Below are 17,708 nucleotides of genomic sequence, written 5' to 3' on the forward strand. Positions count from 1 at the left end.
TTAGTCATTCGATGGTCCATACGTTTCTCGTTTACTCTTTTAGGGTATTACCCATGCATTGGTTTATCTTCCCATTTCTGTTTCAACTGATCTTGGGCATGGCGTTTTGATTTTTGTTTAACTGGCATAGACAGTTGGAGTTTCGTTTTCAGGTTCCAACTGTTTCAGGGCGGTTGAGCTCTTTTCTGAGCCTTGTAGCCAAGCTAGCTGGGGAGTACTTTTTCTTTGTTTGTTTGTTTTTCTCTTTCATGCCTTGAAGGGGGTCATTTTGTGGTGTTAAAGTAAGTATCTAAGCCTATTGAAGCTGTTTTATATGCAGTTTCCAATTGGATCAGGCCCCTGCCACAGTGCCACCCTCATTTCTGGGAAGGTACATTCTATTATTATTATTATCATTATCATTATCATTATCATTATCATTATCATTATCATTATCATTATCATTATCATTATCATTATCATTATCATTATCATTATCATTATCATTATTATTATTATTATTATTATTATATACATTTATATTTTTTGTTTGTTTGTTTTTTTTGTTTTTAGCAGTTGAAAGAAACTTTTGAATTTTAGAGGTTGACAGTTTTTTTTATTGAAATTAAATTTTTCTTAATTCGAATAAATTTTTCTTAGTGAAATTAACATTTTTTAAGCTAAATTAAGTGCTTTTTAAATCGACAGGAATTGTAAATAGTGTTTTTGAATAAATAGTTTTTTCTTTTTTTTAAGCGAATTAATTGTAAATAGGATTTTAATAGTTAGCATTGTTGTCAATAAAATTTTTTCTTCATTATTGTTATTATTATTATTATTATTATTATTATTATTATTATCAGTATCGGTATCGGCATCAGCATCAGTATCAGTAAGATGTTGTCGCTGTAATCTATTTTGTTTTCTTCATTTTTGTCATATCGCGTGATCTCAGTTTAGATTTCGGTTCGCGTACAAGTGTTGCGTAAGCGTACTTACAAGATCTAGAAGGGTATTGTCGGGATCCGGGATTCGACCGAAATAAAGTGCGGGACTCGGGAAAACGCACTATGTTTCGACTTGATACGGGACTTGCCTGCTATTAGATCGGGAAGCGGGATTCGCTAAAATCTTGGCATGAGATGCGGTATTGGGAAAATAAAGGTTTTTGGGATACAGATGTTCGCCGGATACGGGATTGTCTTGTAAAAGGGGCGGGAATGCGGAATCAAGATCCCCCTTCCAGAACCTGGTTTGATGACTTTCATAAGCAACGTCAAGAGTCCTATTATGATCTCTTGGCAACGTAAAAAACGATAATATCTCAAAATATACTATTAGAATCTGACGAAGATTAGAAAATTTCCTGTAATTATTACAATTCGAGTTAAAAGTAGAAGTTTTGTGACACACTCAAATTTTAAAATTAGACCAATTTGTACGAAAAAATAAATGAGGATTAACTATTGACGGCGTTTATTGGTACATTTAATTTACTTCCATCATACTTTGCATTTATATTTTGGAAAATATTAATTCATTAAATGAGGACGGTGTCTAAAGGCCAATTTACTGATATTAACCATTTGCAAACAGACATGTTGAGTTCGTTCCTTTCTTTGTCATGACGGACCTCTAAAATGTAAACCTTGGAGATGGCCAACGAAAAAAAATACGAAAATTGACATAACCCTAGCACAGAGGGTCAGGGGTAATATTCTTGGTTATAAGCGAAAATCAACTAATTTTCTTGCAATTATGATTTGTTGTTGTTGTTGTTTGTTTTTTTTTTTCACCCATAAAATACTTTTTTTTTGTCTTTAGTCCTTTGTGATCTATCATTCTATCGTAAAGCAGCTCTCAACCATTATTTCAGCAACAGAAATAGTAAGACGTCCGCGATTCCTCTTACTAGATAGCAATACTATCAGGGATTCGCTCAGGTAACAGATTGATGTAAGGCAACTCCAATGATTCATTGCGAACTTTGATTGAATCCGATATTTCCTGGAGAGAAGCCTGGAAACGACAAATTGCAGCCTCTGCTTCATCACCCGTCAGGAGACTGTGCGTAATGTCACCAAGGAAACGCTGAAAGATAAAAAGCGACGAAATTAAACGATAAGCATTTTGCGATGGCGTCATATTCCCACAAGAGGCTGACTTTAATTCGTTTTTCTGTTTTTCTTTAAATTTTGATGAAGCTGTTAAAAGAATGGACAAGAAACGAAAACTTTTACATCGAGGTGGAGTAAACCACCCTACCTTGCATGGACTAGCGGTGTTAGCAAGCTTATGCAACACGGATAGTATTTGTGAGTTGATTTCCGAATAAACACACAACTGACTGTCTTCCTCCTTGGTCCTCTAAAAGCAGTCTTCATAAAAAGTTAGAAACCCCATCTTGTGTAGTAGTCCTATTTAGGGTCAAACGTCACATGATTCAATTAATTGTCTGTCAATGATGCCGTGATGTTATTGGCTATGAAGACTCTAAATGTGATTGGTGAACTTCAATCCGTCTTTTGTCACAGTTATAGAGGCCGTGTTATTGTTAGTCAAATTGACGGTTCTACTATCATTCTGTCGTTGTCAATTTTGTTTGAGTCCAGTCAATAAGTCGTTATTTTATTGTAAGGTGCCAGTAGCTGCAGACTTAGACTCAGCGGTGTTTCTTCTCAGTTAGTAAACTAATATCCCAATGTCAGTCATTGATAGTAGTCTGTTGAAAACGTTATGTAAGTCACAGAGTTCCAGTCGATTGCAATTGAGTGGTTTGTTTGTTAATGGCTTTCTGCAATATGATTGTTGACATCACCATTTCTTGTATTATTATTATTATTATTATTATTATTATTATTATAATTATTATTATTATTATTATTATTGGTTATCTTGTACTAACACGTGACTATTCTCACCTCATCCTCAGCAAATTGGGTTAAGACATACAAGAAAGCGATTTGATGAGCAGCCTGAGACTTGTTTGGAAGCGTCTTCATGATGGACTTCAGAGAAGCTTCGTTTTTCTTGGTTGGAGGCGGACGACGCATGAGATGAGGGGTATTGGGGATAAAACCTGCAACATCCATGAGTCCAAAGTTCACTGCGGCATGCTGGCACGAGCACGTGAATACTATGCAGGTAAGAACGTGAACGAGCTGTTCGAGGGTCGAAATGCTTTTAGGAAGCTCGCGATCGATGCCACTTTCTCCAACAGGAAATCCATTCTCGTGTATATCTAGCAACCAGGCGTGAAGCTCCGTGTCCTTAGCAACGTCTTTATCTGACTTATAGTAGATGGAGGTGACTTGTCGCATGAAAGTTGAAATAGCTTTCCATAGGCGAAGAGCATCATCTCTGACAATAAAAAAAAAAGCAGTTCCGGCTTATTTCAAGGGTGCTGTACATTTGAATGAAACTAGGTTTTAGTTACTGGTATTTGCTCGATAACGTTACACTGTGCAATATGCAAACAATAACATCTGCTTTACCTGTAGTAGTATTTGGGCAATTTCTTACTATCGTCCACTCCCTTCTTGGTGAGCACTTCAGGCAACGAGAGCATGCTGAACCTGAACGCTTTGTAACTTTTCTTCAAAATCTGCATAGGAACTGTCTTGTTAACCAAGTCGTGTCTGACGAAATTGTTGATTGCCATCACAGCGCGAAGATGAGGGAAGAGGATTTTAAATACTGGATGAACCGAGGGCAGCTGGCGCCAAGCTGCCACGGCAAAAGTCTCCATAACCATGTGAGTTTTGAGAACATGGGCGTTTACCTTTAGTAAAGTGAAATGTGGTTGGTTATATGATCACCAGAGGCCAGAAAGAAAAAAGGGGGGAGGAGGGGGGGAGGAAGAAAGAGAGAAAAGAAATACGGTTCTAATGGTCTATTGTAATTAATTATAGACGTGTTTGTCTTTTCTTCTTTTTTTTCTTTTTCTTTTTTTTTTTGTATTTTGCAACCGGTAGGCGGAAATCCGTACATTCAAGACTATTTCAACCTTGTTCAACCTCGTTCGCAGGGCCTACACGTTACCCGGAACGGAAGGATTCCTGGCAATGAGTTACCTATGTTTATTCCTGAAAACGACTGCCAGAATGTTTTCAGAAAAGTTTCAGAAAACGGCAACAAGTTCAGTGAGAAATGCACGAAAGGTATCAACGCTCAAAGTACAGTGTAGGTTAGTATACATTCTTTCCTCGGTCTAAACAGTACTGAAATACCTTACGTCAAGCTAATGGACGCATTTCGCTGCATTCGCTTTCTGATTCTTGTTGTGAGATAGTACTTGACCGCAATAGTGCTAAATAATTCTACATTTTTTACGCAATAAATTCTCGCTATCTTAGCACAATAGATTGAAGAGGTATTACAAACCTGCTGCATTTTATAGTCTGCGTGTCGAAGCCACATCTTCGCCAACAGCCAATCATATTTTGCGTCGTCTGGAGTCCATATTGGGTTGGTTTCACTTGGTTGTTGGAAAAGCTGTATGGCAATAGGCACCAGATCTCCAGAATTCTTAACGTAAAATAGCCCCAGGGGATGTGCATTGTAGCTAGTTGCCCCTTCCTCGGACGATTCTGTAATGCCTTCGAGCTCTTTGTAATCGACAATGTACACGTGACCTTTCTGATGGCCCCAGGATGACAAACACGCAAACAAACAAAGAAACAAACAAAGGCAATTAGATCAAATAGACACATTGAAATCTACAAAGCTGATCGTACTACGTGAAAAGTAACTTTGCAAGACACCGATAGAACCCAAAACGGTGTGGGTTTGTAACCGTCAACAGCTTTTCATGTTTTACGTAGCACGATCAGCTTTGCAGATTGAAATGTGTCTAATTGGTATTTTTTCCTGATCAGGTCTTCTTAATTAGATCCTACGTTCTACCGCAAATTCATTTGCGGTCCCTTGCACTTTATTTTCAAAACCCGTCAATGCCAATGCTATTTCAATGCCCATGTTCCTGAGTGCTATATGCCGATTCTGAGAAGTCAACCGTGACAGCAAAAAGGATGAGAATATTTTCGCCGATCGTTATATATAGAGCGTTTTCACTCACGTGGCCAGCATCTATGCAAATTTACTGGAACAAAAGAAAGCGTTTACATAAGAAAAGAGTTCAGTTCCCACAGGACTGATTTGAGACACCAACATGGCCGCCGTTTCATTGTTTTGGGACACCAATATGGCCGCCGTGACGTCATGTGAAAACACTCTATACTCGGCAACTTCCCCATTGGTATCAAACTGAAGGAAAGAAAAAACGAGGCGTGACTACAAACCTTCATCTCCTGTTCCAATGTTAGGCCACGATCCAGAGTGCTTTTCACCAGGACATTTGTGACAGGAAAATTTCCTGGCAATTTCGTACAACGCTCAATAACATTCGGGTGGCAACCATTCAGGAATATCGATCCGTAGACACTATCCGTCATCCAGCGATCTCCTTCCACAATTTTTGGCACTCCTTTGTAGGGTCTTTTAAGGATCTTTTGAAAGTCGTCAAAGTTATCCCAGGCCTCGAAGAGAGTCGCGAGGTTAGAAAGGCCAAGATTTTTTACCGCCTTCTTTTTATCGTCAGCAATGGAGTTTTTGGCCTCGTGTGAAAATTGTGAATCTCTTGGGATATCAGAGTGCTTGGCGGCTTGAAGATGCCCAGGGAGGTCTTCAAAGCCAGGAAAGGTTCCCCATTTGTAGCTTTCCTGTCGTTGCTGCAATTCTAGTTTTCGCTGAGTTTTCACAACCTCTGGTTGATCTTGGAAGGGAAGGATAGCTAAAGAATTGAGATCAAAACAAGGTATCTTGTAAGGAATGGAGAAATATATCTCATTTATCATCAGACTTTACGGGCCAATTATTTAAACGAAGTCTAACTTAGACCGCGGTTTAGGAAATCTTTAAACCTCCAAATCTCTTTCTTAGTGGGTTACTTTAAGATGGAAAATACTTTTCTAGTCTTCGCCTCATGCTTTCATGAAACTGTTCACCATAAATGGTGTCTACTTAAAAACGTTCAGCAAACTGAAAATGGCTTAGAACGAGGTTTTGTTAAACACTGGCTAAATTCTGTTTAAATAACTGGCCCTACAAGTTTACAACCGAAAGCTAATTACGCAGTCGCTGCCAGGGGAGGCCCAAAAAGAATGAGTGTATAAAGTGAAAGCTCGAGGTGCGTTACAAAAAGAAATCTTCCTGGCCTAAAATAGAGAAGAAAAGTAATTCTTTTGATAATTTACAGTTAGTTTATTCAGACATAAATTTGCCATCACTAGGCTTAGTGCAAGGGCATTTAAAGTACCTTCTAAAATTAAAAAGATCCCATGCATAACTTTAAAAAAATACTGTCTCTGTGTTAGTGTTTAGGGGACGTTTTTTTCGTTCGTTACCATTTTGTATTGCTTTAGTTTCTTACCGTCAAGGTTCCATGCACCAGCAACTTCGAAGTCTTTCCATACTGTCGAGGCATAACCCATAACCCAAAATAGTTAAGCAAAAGAGAACTTACGAACAGCTGCTTCCCTTTGAGGTCAGTTTTCAGTGTACGGATATTCCCAGCATTATGTGACGGAAAATACTTTGCTGGCGGATCAAAGTAGCTAAATCACGGTGGAGCCTTTGCCTTTTACGACGGAAATTCAGCTGTAACGCGTCCCGCCCACTGTCGTGACTGTATAGAGTCACGACAGTCCTTTCTTGATACAGTTTGATATTTTGGTAGCCTTACCTTTTCCTTCAAATACAACCAGATCCGACAACACCCAGCGATAACAAGGAAACTCGAAGGGATCTTCCTGACTGGAACTTATCACTGAGATCCTGTTTACAAACCAATCAGGATTCTTGTACCACCAGCCGCCACCGCTGTTATGCAGATGAACCATCAGGACCTCACCAACATCCATAGCCTCCACCGAGTACTCATCAACATCTCCTTTTTCAAAGTCATTTCCCCAGTTGTCTAACTTAATCATTTTTGTCTTCCCCTTAGTCCCTGCATTAAGAAAAACGTTCGAAACGTGACGAGAAAATATTGGAAAATAATCCCAAATTTGAAATACAACAACACCAACAATTGAAAGCTATACATGAGTATAGGATCCTGCGGAGTTAAAACCCGTTACCCCTTAAGTTTTTAAGTACAGTTTTTTGCCAAAAAGTTACGGTAGCTCAGGACCCTTTCATATACTTGCTTTTGAACACTATTAGGCTACCTTTCCTAATCCCTTGGAATAAAGTAAACAAACTATTTTACGAGAGAACAGCAAGAGGGTGCGGTTTGTTTGCGGCTTTTTTAAAAACCTAAATGACAATTTTCCTTACCCCTTCATACACCTTAATTTGTGAAATCCCTGCATCCTTTTATACACGCAAAGCTTAAAAAGGTAACCATTTTGGTCGGAGCCTCACCGAAATGCAACACACAAAGTAACCCCCTCTCCCCACCCCACCTTCTTGCCCAGCTTTTTCCAAAGATATTGTAGTTTTACCTGTCAAAGATATGGTTATAGTGGCGTCCGTACTTGCTCCTGACTGGCTTCCGGTTTCTACTCGGATGAGATAAGAGGCCATGTGATCTGGGAGTACCTTATTTGACCTCCTGGATCGTAACTTCTGAGACCACACGTACACTGCATTTCGAATATGAAGAACAACATTGGGATCGTCAACAGACTGAGCTGGCAATAAATCAATGCAAGGTGGACGGTTGGTGAATATGAATTTCAGTCGCTCGGTCGCTGTTGGCGACAGAAGTGATGTCATTTTGAGATCAGCTACGTCCAGCCATGGATGTGTGCTCTCGTCCCATTCCCTTCCGACATGAAGTATCAAATGCGAATCATTGGGCTTAGCTTCATGGAGTTGCATTTGAAGCTTGTACTCGAGAGGTCCTTTGCCCAATCGCTCCTTATACTCGCGCTTTAAGTAGTCTGGAGGTAGAGGCTCTTTTGGCAACCTTCTGTTATCCCTGTGACAGAACATTTACATATTGTATTTTACCAACGCTATCGTACTAAGCCACTAAGGGAAGAGTTAGAAAGAATAAAGAAACAAAGAAATAACTTATAAATAATAAAAGAAGAAACAAGTATACAGATAAACGAAATAATCACTCAATAAATAAATTCCCTGCCAGCAGAGGCCTCTTTTCGAATTCTTTTACTCCATTAGCAAAAATGTAAATAAACAAATAATAAACTTTAAACTTATAATGATAGCAGGTTTCCATTGTCTACTCATATAGTGGCATCAAAATGTCCAAAACGTGCGGCTCGTGGTCTCTCTTATACGTTTTGAATATCACGGGATTATATAGACAAAAAGATGTATATTTTGTCTCACGCGTAGAAGGAGTGACCCGACACTATGGCATAAGAGTGTAGATGATAACGTTCATTCCAGGGGAAGCTGTTTTCTTTGGGACACAATAATGTTAAAGTACTAGTCGGTTCAGGAGATTGAACAATTTCCACCTGTTATAACTGATTAAAACTTACCAAGGATGCCATTGTACTTTTTCAGACAATAAACCCGTTTCCGGTGATCCGTCAGCTGGGATCAGTCGAAACCTCACGTAACGCTTGACGCCATCAAACGCTTTGAAATCCAGGATCACTTCAGTGTAATACCGCTGGTCGTAGAATGAGTCAGGCTTTTGGCGCAGACCACCAATGTTGGCTACAAGGCTGCGATTAAGTAAGTGGAATATAATTTCAACATTTAGCTGTTGAAATAAAGAGGAACCCTACTCGACATTAACTTACAGTAGCGTTGTAGAAAAATGATTTCAGTGTCTTATTTAATTCTGCTAAATAAAACCTCGACCCATGTAAGGGATTTCGGAATTCGGGAAAGTTTGTTTGTGGACAAGAAATTTTTATTGTAGAATCCGGGATACAGTTCAAGGAGTCCGGAATCCACTAACGATTTGAATCCTGAATCCAATTTCCACTGACAAAGAATCCGGAATCCATTACCGGAAATCCGGAATCCAAAGCGTGGAATCCAAACCCCCCTGAATGTCATGGATTATTCCCTTTATACATGGGACGAAAAACCGACAGGAAAATCTTGACTCGTTTCGATCTGGAACAAGCACACTAACCTCTAAAAGTCTACTTATGATATTACGCGTCAGTAAAATTTCGTGGAAGTTAGCTATGTTTAGCTATGTCCGTTTCCTTACTTGTCAGGACTGAGCAAGAGATATGTTTTCAAATCTCCTGAAATTTTAGCTCTTACAGCATCGAAGATTGCCTTTGAGCTCCACAGGGGAGTGGTCGGTCCAGTCCCCATCACGATATCACATGGGCTTTCTTTATCCTCACTTCCGGCAAACCTTAGTGACCCACCGCAGAAATCGATCAGCACGTCATCAACAGACTGGATAGTGGAGTGACGCAGGCAGACCGAGTACGAACGCCCGGGGGTGAAAAACGTACAAGCGGGAAACTTGGGATTAGAGACGATTGTGGCAATGCCTTCGCTCCCGACACCAACCGGGTGCGTGCCTCTCTGCCCTTTTATCATCGCTTTTGCACCAAAAAGCAGCTTGAGTTTTTTCGTGTCATATGCGATCCTTGCAGAATCAAAAATTCCAGGTGGCGGGAGTGGCTGAAAAAAAGCATAAAAGGGAAACAAGGAAGTAAGGGGAAAATTTCAGTCGTTGTCGTCCCACTTCCTTTCGAGGGTGGACGTTTCTCGTACTCTCCTTTTCAGTAACTTTGGTAACGCTGCTTTTGACCAGAAGGAAATTTATGTGTTCTCAACTTTAGCAGTCGAAAACACCAACATTAACGAGATCTGATACAGTAACTATACTTTTTTACTTGAGCTTCAGCGGTTCGTTGGAAATGTCATTCATGTTGCATCATACCTGTCCCATGAATACGATTACCTCCTTTTCAAATGTATTTTCCTCCATTTAAATTTTTGCTTTTTCTGCTAAGAAAAAAATATTTTGAACAAATATGCAGTGGCTTCAATTCTGAAACTCGTTTGCGCCTACCTTTTCAAATTCTTCGATCTTCTGATTAAACAGTTCTTCCCCCATAATGTCTTTGTAAACTTCATATCCAATATTCCTCCCTAAAACAAAGAGTTTGAAATTATTATTATGGAATTTATGGAATACTCGATACACCCGCAGTTTTTGTCTTGAAATACCAAAATACTAAAGTTCACAGCTGTCGATACCTAATGCCTTTATTTATATTCTAATTTATACCTTGCATTTTGGCAAAAACAAAAATCAGTACCCTCTAAAGGTGATGTTAATACACGAGACGATTCGCAACGACGATTTCTAGCGCAACACAGCGTTACAACATTGCTGCGACATTGTTTCGAATGGTTACAACATTGTTCCAGCATTACAAGGCTGTGTTGCTCTTAAAAATCGTCGTTGCGAATCGTTTCATGTAACATCACCTTAACGGCAGGGTTCGCACAGGTCATGGAAAACCTGGAAAGACATGGAATTTAACAATTAATTTCATTTTCCGGCCCTGGAAAGTCATGGAAGTAATTGTCGGTTCTTGAAAGTCATGGAAAATTAAAGTTTTGTTTAATAGTTTAGTTACTGCAGATGACAAAGCAAGGAAAATGTAAGGTAGAGAAGAGTAATTAAACAGCGCAAATGGCACTCATTTTGGTAGACACCAGAGTATGTGTCTATTGAACTGCTTAAGGTCAAAAAATACCCCCAAACTAGAAAAATTGCGAAAGTTTTTGAAAGTAACAACTAAACCTAAGGTCATGGAAACCTTGAAAAGGTCATGGAAAAAGTCGAGGAAAATCATAGAATTTGTTGAGCTCAAAAGAGGACGAACCCTGAAGGGGTAAAAAATGCCTTAGATACTGCAGAAACCAAACTCTTGTCAGTGCCTCTGTTCCGATCTTTGCATCCAAACCTGTCTCGTGTCCTGTTTTTATTTCCTTTCCACGAAGAAAGGAAACTTGCTTCATAAAGGAAATAAATATACAAACAAAATAGAAAATAAATAAGAGACAAAACGCATTGAAGTTGCACTTACAAGGTTTCTTGTTTCTTGACGTTCCGTGAAGATATACAGTTGTAAAAAAAAACACGTTATTTTAAAATGAAATTAGTAATTTTTGTAAAATTAAGCAATGTATTTGTTAAATAACCAGTATTGAAAATGGTCAGTTGACCTCGAACATTTTATTTGAATTCGAGCGTGGAGTCTAGACAACTAACTAGCAAAAACTGTATAATGTTGTCAAGTTAAGGTGGCTCGACTGGAATTTTTTAGGGGAGTGGACCTCCCAATTTGAGCATTTACTACGTCTGCATTAACAAACATAGCTGTATTGTATAAAAATGAGAATTTGTTATGATCAATGTTTTATTGACATCGGAGTTGCCATGGCAATGTAATAGCCCCATGACCTTTTTTTCTTGCCCTCGTACACGTCTCGGTACCAGGAGCTTTTCTCGGTAATCGGTTAAGGGAACTTTTACCACCCTTGGCTGCCCCGATTATGACAAAGTTTGAACGATTTGTATGTGAGCGTTTTGGAAATATTTTGAAACGCAGTTTTGAGGGTCATAAAAACAGTGAAATAAACATGCTATCGGTATTATTGGCTAATATGTAAAGAAAATGGTGAGGTCTGGAAATGCAGTTTTATCTCATAATGGTTTGATTCCATTTGAAACTGTGAACGAAAAAGAGAGGGATTGTTTTTGCTGTGGTAACTTTTTCGATATCTTTGTTAATGCCGACGTAGTAAACACACAAACTAGGTAGGTATTGCCCTTAAAAATCCTGTCGAGCCACCTTAATTAAATAATGATCTAAATCAAAGTTTGCGCAAGTATAATGACCTCACGTCATTGGAAAATATTGATTGGCTTGCACGCAACATCAAGGCATCACAAGAGATAATAATCTGACAGAGCGAATCCCTTATTCATTTCGCTGTTGATAACATACACCAAGTAACATGACGAGCGAGTCAGAAAATTTCTACGTGGAAAAATCTGTCTGGAGTAGTCACCGACGAGCAATATTATCCTGACTTGCAGGAATCGCCGAAGAAATGAGTTCCGATTCGAGGGATATTGCTAATTGCGGTCTTTGCTACATCATAATATCACGTTCTCTCTTGGGCATCATTATTAATATCATCTTCATCATTATTATCGTCATTATCGTGATCATCATCATCAAGGAGAAACATACCCTTTTTCGTCCTTGCTGGGTTGATAAGCTTGGCCACTGCTTAGACCATGGCCAAAGGACGCACGCAGGCATGCGCAGTTACCCATGAAGAAGGCTGTTTCCTTATAGGTACTGATATAAGTAAATTCAAAGTCAGCGTTAACAGATGCACAAAACAGTTCGTGGATGATTGAGCTAACAGTTCTATGAAGATAGTAAATACTTCAAATTGATTTCAAGGATTCATGCAATCAATCAAAAACTACATTTCATATTTTGCAATAAACGGCTGGTTAATCAGTGAGGTCTATGAGAGTATTATTAGTCTGCAGAAAAGAAATTTGCTTTTCCATGTCTCTCGTCTCCGATAAGTCTTCGAGAAACGTAAAAGGAAATGGACCTCAAAAACTGCCAATGTTTAAGAGCGACGGCAAGGAAAAATCGACCAAAATCTTAATTTGGTGGCAAGATTTGAAAAATCAATTTCTTTCATTTTTTGTTCATAGATAGCTTTTAGGTGGATAAGAAACCTGATTGAGGGAAGTAGATTGTTCCTGCCGAAAGCTTTTTAGGGACTTGTCAGAAATTAGCAGGGGGGGAGGGGGGGTGGGAATTTTAAATTTGGGTTCGGAAATGATATGACCCATCCCTGCAATGGGAGTGAAATTGGCTAACCCTCCCCTTGACCTTGGCCTAAAATATCATGACCCCCCCCCCCCCCTTCTAGTATAAATGATAAAATCTACTAGGGTGAGTCAGTATTATGAAAGCTCAAAATATATTTCTAATCTGTTTTTGTAATGCCATATATATACATTTTAGATGACAGCATTAAGCTGAGTCCGACTCTGATTCTGACAGCTGATCACTCAACTCTCCTATTTCTCCCAGGTTTTTTTTACAAAATAAAGAACTTCTTTTTTCTTTTGTGGGTGAACCTCTACATGATCACGGACACATATTTGCATGACCCTCCCCCTTTTAACGGCCCATTTTTCATGACCCCTCCCTTTTCTGCAGTCTCAAAAAGTTGTGACCCTCCCTCTGTTTCCACCCCCCTCCCCCCCTGCTAATTTCTGACATGTCCCTTATTTGTGAGAAAAATTAGAAGATAGGTTTTCGATGTCGGAGTCTCAGACTGCCCTAATTTTTAACACTTCTTATCCAAAAATAAGGACTTTAACAATGGTAATTCGCTAAGGATGACGGAACAGGAAGATATTTCGTCTTGTTACTTTACGATCGAGGAAACTTGGAGCCGTTAAATAAGTTATTTTGGTCACGCTTCACTATTTTTACCGGACTTGAAGGCTGCTTAAAGGAACCCAAGCCAAATCTCAGGTATGCTTTGAATGAATGTCTAAATGTGTGAATAAAGGAGGACCGAGAAAATTTGGAGCTATACCACATGAAGAATAATGCCAGAGAAAACAACTACTAAATTAAAATTTTTGTCACTGCAAAAACCTGTTCTTCGTTTTTGAATTATGTTAGTTTAACGAGTCTTGATATTGCTTTGAAAGTGTCTTCTAGTGAAAGAAGAAGAGTTGTTCTATTGATGAAAAGTGTCCAAATTTCTCCTTGCGGCTTTATTTGCGAACGTGAGGAGAGTTGATGTTAGAAAATTTCGGGTTGAAAGAACGGTCATTTTGAGACTCGGACCACGAAAACTGATATTCTTATTTTTCTCAAAAATAAAAGGCTTTTTGCGGGAACAACTTACATCAGATTACTTATCTACCTAAAAGCTATTTATGGACAGTAAAACGGTTGGTTTAATCGCTAAATTGAAGCACTTTGTTCCTCAACATACCTTGCTAAATATTTACCGTGCGTTAATCTTGCCTTATTTATCTTACGGTTTGATAGTTTGGGGGCAGGCGTCAAAAACACATTTAACAAAAATCTTATTGCTTCAGAAAAAAGTTATCCGTTTCATATTTTTTGCCAACAGGAAAGTTCATGCCATTCCTCTTTTTAGTGATGCAAATATCCTGCCAATTAGCTTTCTCTATTTTAAGTCCGTATCTTACCTAATCCTTGATATTCATACTAATTCTGCACCCTCAAAAATCGTTAAATTGTTCTCGAAGACATCATCTAAAAATAATATGTACATCAAAAAATTTAATCTTGAAAAACTAAGACAAGCCGTCCCAATTTTTGGCGCTAAAGTATGGAATGAGATACCAGGTAGAATGAGAGATGTGTCAAAATAAGTGTTTAAACGAAAATTAATCAGTGTGCTCTTCGAAATATTAAAAGACAAAGATGATTACCTTGATGCAACCATGATAACACGAGAAATAAAATCGCGAAATGCTAAACCTTAGCCTCTTTCACAGGTTGCATTAAACAGATTTGTCTTTCTTGCTTTTGAATTCATTACAAATATTTCTTCTTTTCTTTTTCTTTGCTTTTTACTTATTATAATATAATATCTGATTTATAATATAATTAATATGGCACCTCTCGACTAGCGTTTTCTAGCTAACTGCGTGCCAAAAAATTGTACTTGTAATGTTGTGATAATAAACGTCTTGTCTTGTCTTGTCTTGTCTTGTCTTGTCTTGAACAAAAAAAGAAAGGAAATAATTGATTTTTCAACTCTTGCCACTCGTTGGTCGATATTTCCTGACCGTCGCTCTTAATAATGTTTAATAAACAAAGCGACAAATATATACAGCTAAATCAGAAAGGGTTGCTTTGGTAATTGGACATTGGGCATTTGGACATATGGAGCAATGTGCACAATGATATACTTGAGTGACCACCAAACAAAATCTTCCCAATACCCAAAGCAACCATTATTGATATATACACATATATTTACATATTTTTATGGTCTCTTTTGTTGTTGACCATAGAAATAACCTCAAAATGTTCAAAACTTTGCAGTGAAACCACTCGCCCACGTTCGTGGTTGTCATCGAGTTTCGTCAAGTTTAATATTTTAAAATATATATATTTTTTTAATATTTTAATATTTTCGAGTTTAATACTTTGACGTCATTTTGAGTTTCGTCATTTCGAGTTTAATATTTTGAGTTTAACAGTCAATTGACAGCAACATGCCGATGGTAAAAATGAAGACTTGTCCAAACAATGTATTGTGGGGGATTTTAAGAGTTCAGGAATTGAAAGATTTGGGAGGCTAGAACTTTATTTCCTTTGAAGAAACTGTAAAACGTAAAATATTTCTGCTGCATATATGACTAAATTTTCTTTTCTGATCTTCCGTGATAGGTAAACGACAATAGTGTGGAGAAGTGAATTTGCAGGGATCCGCTCAAAAACAAATTTAAATCCTGCAATTAACTAAACACTGTTTTCTTTTTTCGCCAGCAGTTTTAAAGAACTGAAAAACACCAAAGAAAGGAAGGTCAGCAATTTGTAAACACGATACCCATCCGCCACAGATCAACTTTTAGAGGTTTGCTCGTGCAAATCCTTAAAGAACACTATCAGATGCTCACAAGCCTTATAAACGGAGGAAGTATGAGCAATCTTATCAACGGTAGGAAAACTCGACGTACAGTTTGTTAAAATGCCTGTACCCTGCGTCAAATGATTTTTCTTCTGCACCCTTTGCCTTGCGCAACTTTGCTGCCCGAGGTTTTACGAGGCATAAACATAACTTACTCAGTAAACAAGGTAGGAAGCCTGGATCATTTACAAAGACATTAAATTGCAGTAAAAGCCTCATTTTGTCTTGAAACGGAAGAAAGCGGAAATATACTGAAGAATTATATCAGGCCTGTTTTCTGTGGAAGATTAAGAGCTAACTGACTAGAAGAATTGTGTAAAGAGATGAACGGTTGTTTATGAGCATATGGCAAGTCAAGAAACCCACAGGGCTCAATTCTGAGACGTAAATGACACTCCAATAATAAACTTATACGGAATTTAGGCAATGTCATGTTCGCCGATTATAAAAACAGCTACCAATTTGTGTATCAACAAGTTTCTGCTTGCGACGGATTTTCCAATCTCTCTTGTCAGAACACCTAATATCAATGACAAATCGATAAGCACTTCTTCTTAAAGGAATAAGAGAAAGGTGGGAATATTCAATTTTGAAGTAAAAATGCCATCCATACCAAATTAAGTACGTGCATTGCTAACCAATAAGCGGAAAGCTGCTTGGGTATTATGTCTGTCTATCAGTAAAAAATGAAGCTTGCGACGAACTCAGCCTTTTCAACAATGGTGGTATTGACTGCAGCAAAATTTGTTGCTAAGCCTTTTTAAACAAGAACTTCACATGCCATGTACGTGTTGATTGACGCCAAGGCTGTGCAAATTACCGTTGATCATAAGCGTTAACTGTTACTTATAGAAGATAAGACTTTTACTGCATTGCTGTAAAACTGAATTTCCTTATGAACGACTTAAATCAATTATCATAATAGCAATACTGAAATCTATAGTTGAAATGTTATCATCGTATGCATAACACTTAGACATTTCAATGTCAGACCTTTAACTCGCCATAAAACAACTTTCCCTGAAACAATGCTTGCTTTTACATAATTATAATAACTTTCTCAGCGGCCGGAGCTGGCACACCATTTTGAGGCTCACCACGTAAGTAAAAGAATTCTTCTGAATACTTACCTGAAATTAGAAAACCAAAAACTCTCTAGACAGGCATAATTGTGGACCAAAAAAAATGTTTGTCGAGTACTCAACAGGATGATAACTTCACGCACCACTTAAATCCGTCGATTAATTATCTAGAAAACTGACCTGGCTGATCATGCATACCGTCTTAGTTTATTCTTGGCCATGAATTTGCATTTACCTCAACATGTCACTTAACCATGCAATTTCAAGGTTTACGTAACATGAAAAAAGCAAACAAGTCAAACAAAACGATGGCTTTAATTAAGCCGTCCTAAAATGTTTTGTGAAATCTGAATAAACTGGAGGCCCTTCATCTTCATCGGCCAGCTAACAGTGAGTCCCGTGATTTAAAACGGTTAAAGCTACAGTTTAGACGTATCCATCTTAATTACCTCTGAGTCTGTCCGCTGAAATTGCAATCAAAATGAAGAAATGTACCAATTCTTCACTGTAGTTCTCTAGAAGATGAAATGCTGTAATTGCCAGAATGTCTTGTTAACTTTTATATCATCTAATGGTAACAGTACTCTACCTTCCTTGGTTCAAGTTCTTGTTTACATTTCACGGTGTTCCTTCCAACATATAAGTTAACAGTGAACTTACGACCTTGATGCCATCCAACTTCCACCACATTTCAGAGGACTCACGTAAACAAAAAATTCTTTTGCTATTTTGTTTTGTTTTGTTGTTTTTATTTTGACATAAATTATGGATTTACCAAATGATTAATTCCAAGAAAAAATTAATCCTGGCACTCTAGGGAAGAGTTGCCGAATCTCATTCACTGTTCAATCTATCGCGGATTCGCATTGCTAAATAACTTCACTGAAGACGACCACGATGGACTTGCGGCGCTTAATGCTTCAGTTAGAATCTTGTTCGAACTTCCGCAAATTCAAC

General features: G+C 38.2%; 2 protein-coding genes across 3 annotated transcripts in view; both read right to left on the reverse strand.

Annotated features, from left to right (window-relative positions):
• The window catches only part of LOC140947517 (allene oxide synthase-lipoxygenase protein-like), a 114,394-nt gene that overhangs the window by 21,593 nt on the left and 75,093 nt on the right, over positions 1-17,708 (reverse strand). The gene's annotated exons all lie outside the window — the stretch shown is intronic.
• LOC140947516 (allene oxide synthase-lipoxygenase protein-like) lies at positions 1,451-17,434 on the reverse strand. 2 transcript variants are annotated; one of them, XM_073396644.1, is made up of 13 exons: positions 17,201-17,434; positions 12,204-12,314; positions 11,031-11,044; positions 10,004-10,083; positions 9,182-9,609; positions 8,493-8,681; positions 7,485-7,963; positions 6,722-6,988; positions 5,280-5,770; positions 4,363-4,617; positions 3,474-3,760; positions 2,901-3,339; positions 1,451-2,070 (listed from the first exon to the last, which is right to left on the reverse strand). In XM_073396644.1, the coding sequence occupies exons 2-13, from the start codon at positions 12,287-12,289 to the stop codon at positions 1,891-1,893; spliced, it is 3,195 nt and encodes a 1,064-aa protein (XP_073252745.1). In that variant the 5' UTR covers positions 12,290-12,314; positions 17,201-17,434; the 3' UTR covers positions 1,451-1,890. The 2 variants fall into 2 exon arrangements, with proteins under 2 accessions (XP_073252745.1, XP_073252744.1); XM_073396643.1 differs by lacking the exon at positions 17,201-17,434 and adding an exon at positions 16,800-16,943.

Source organism: Porites lutea, chromosome 9 (assembly GCF_958299795.1).
Source record: "Porites lutea chromosome 9, jaPorLute2.1, whole genome shotgun sequence".
NCBI lineage: Eukaryota > Metazoa > Cnidaria > Anthozoa > Scleractinia > Poritidae > Porites > Porites lutea.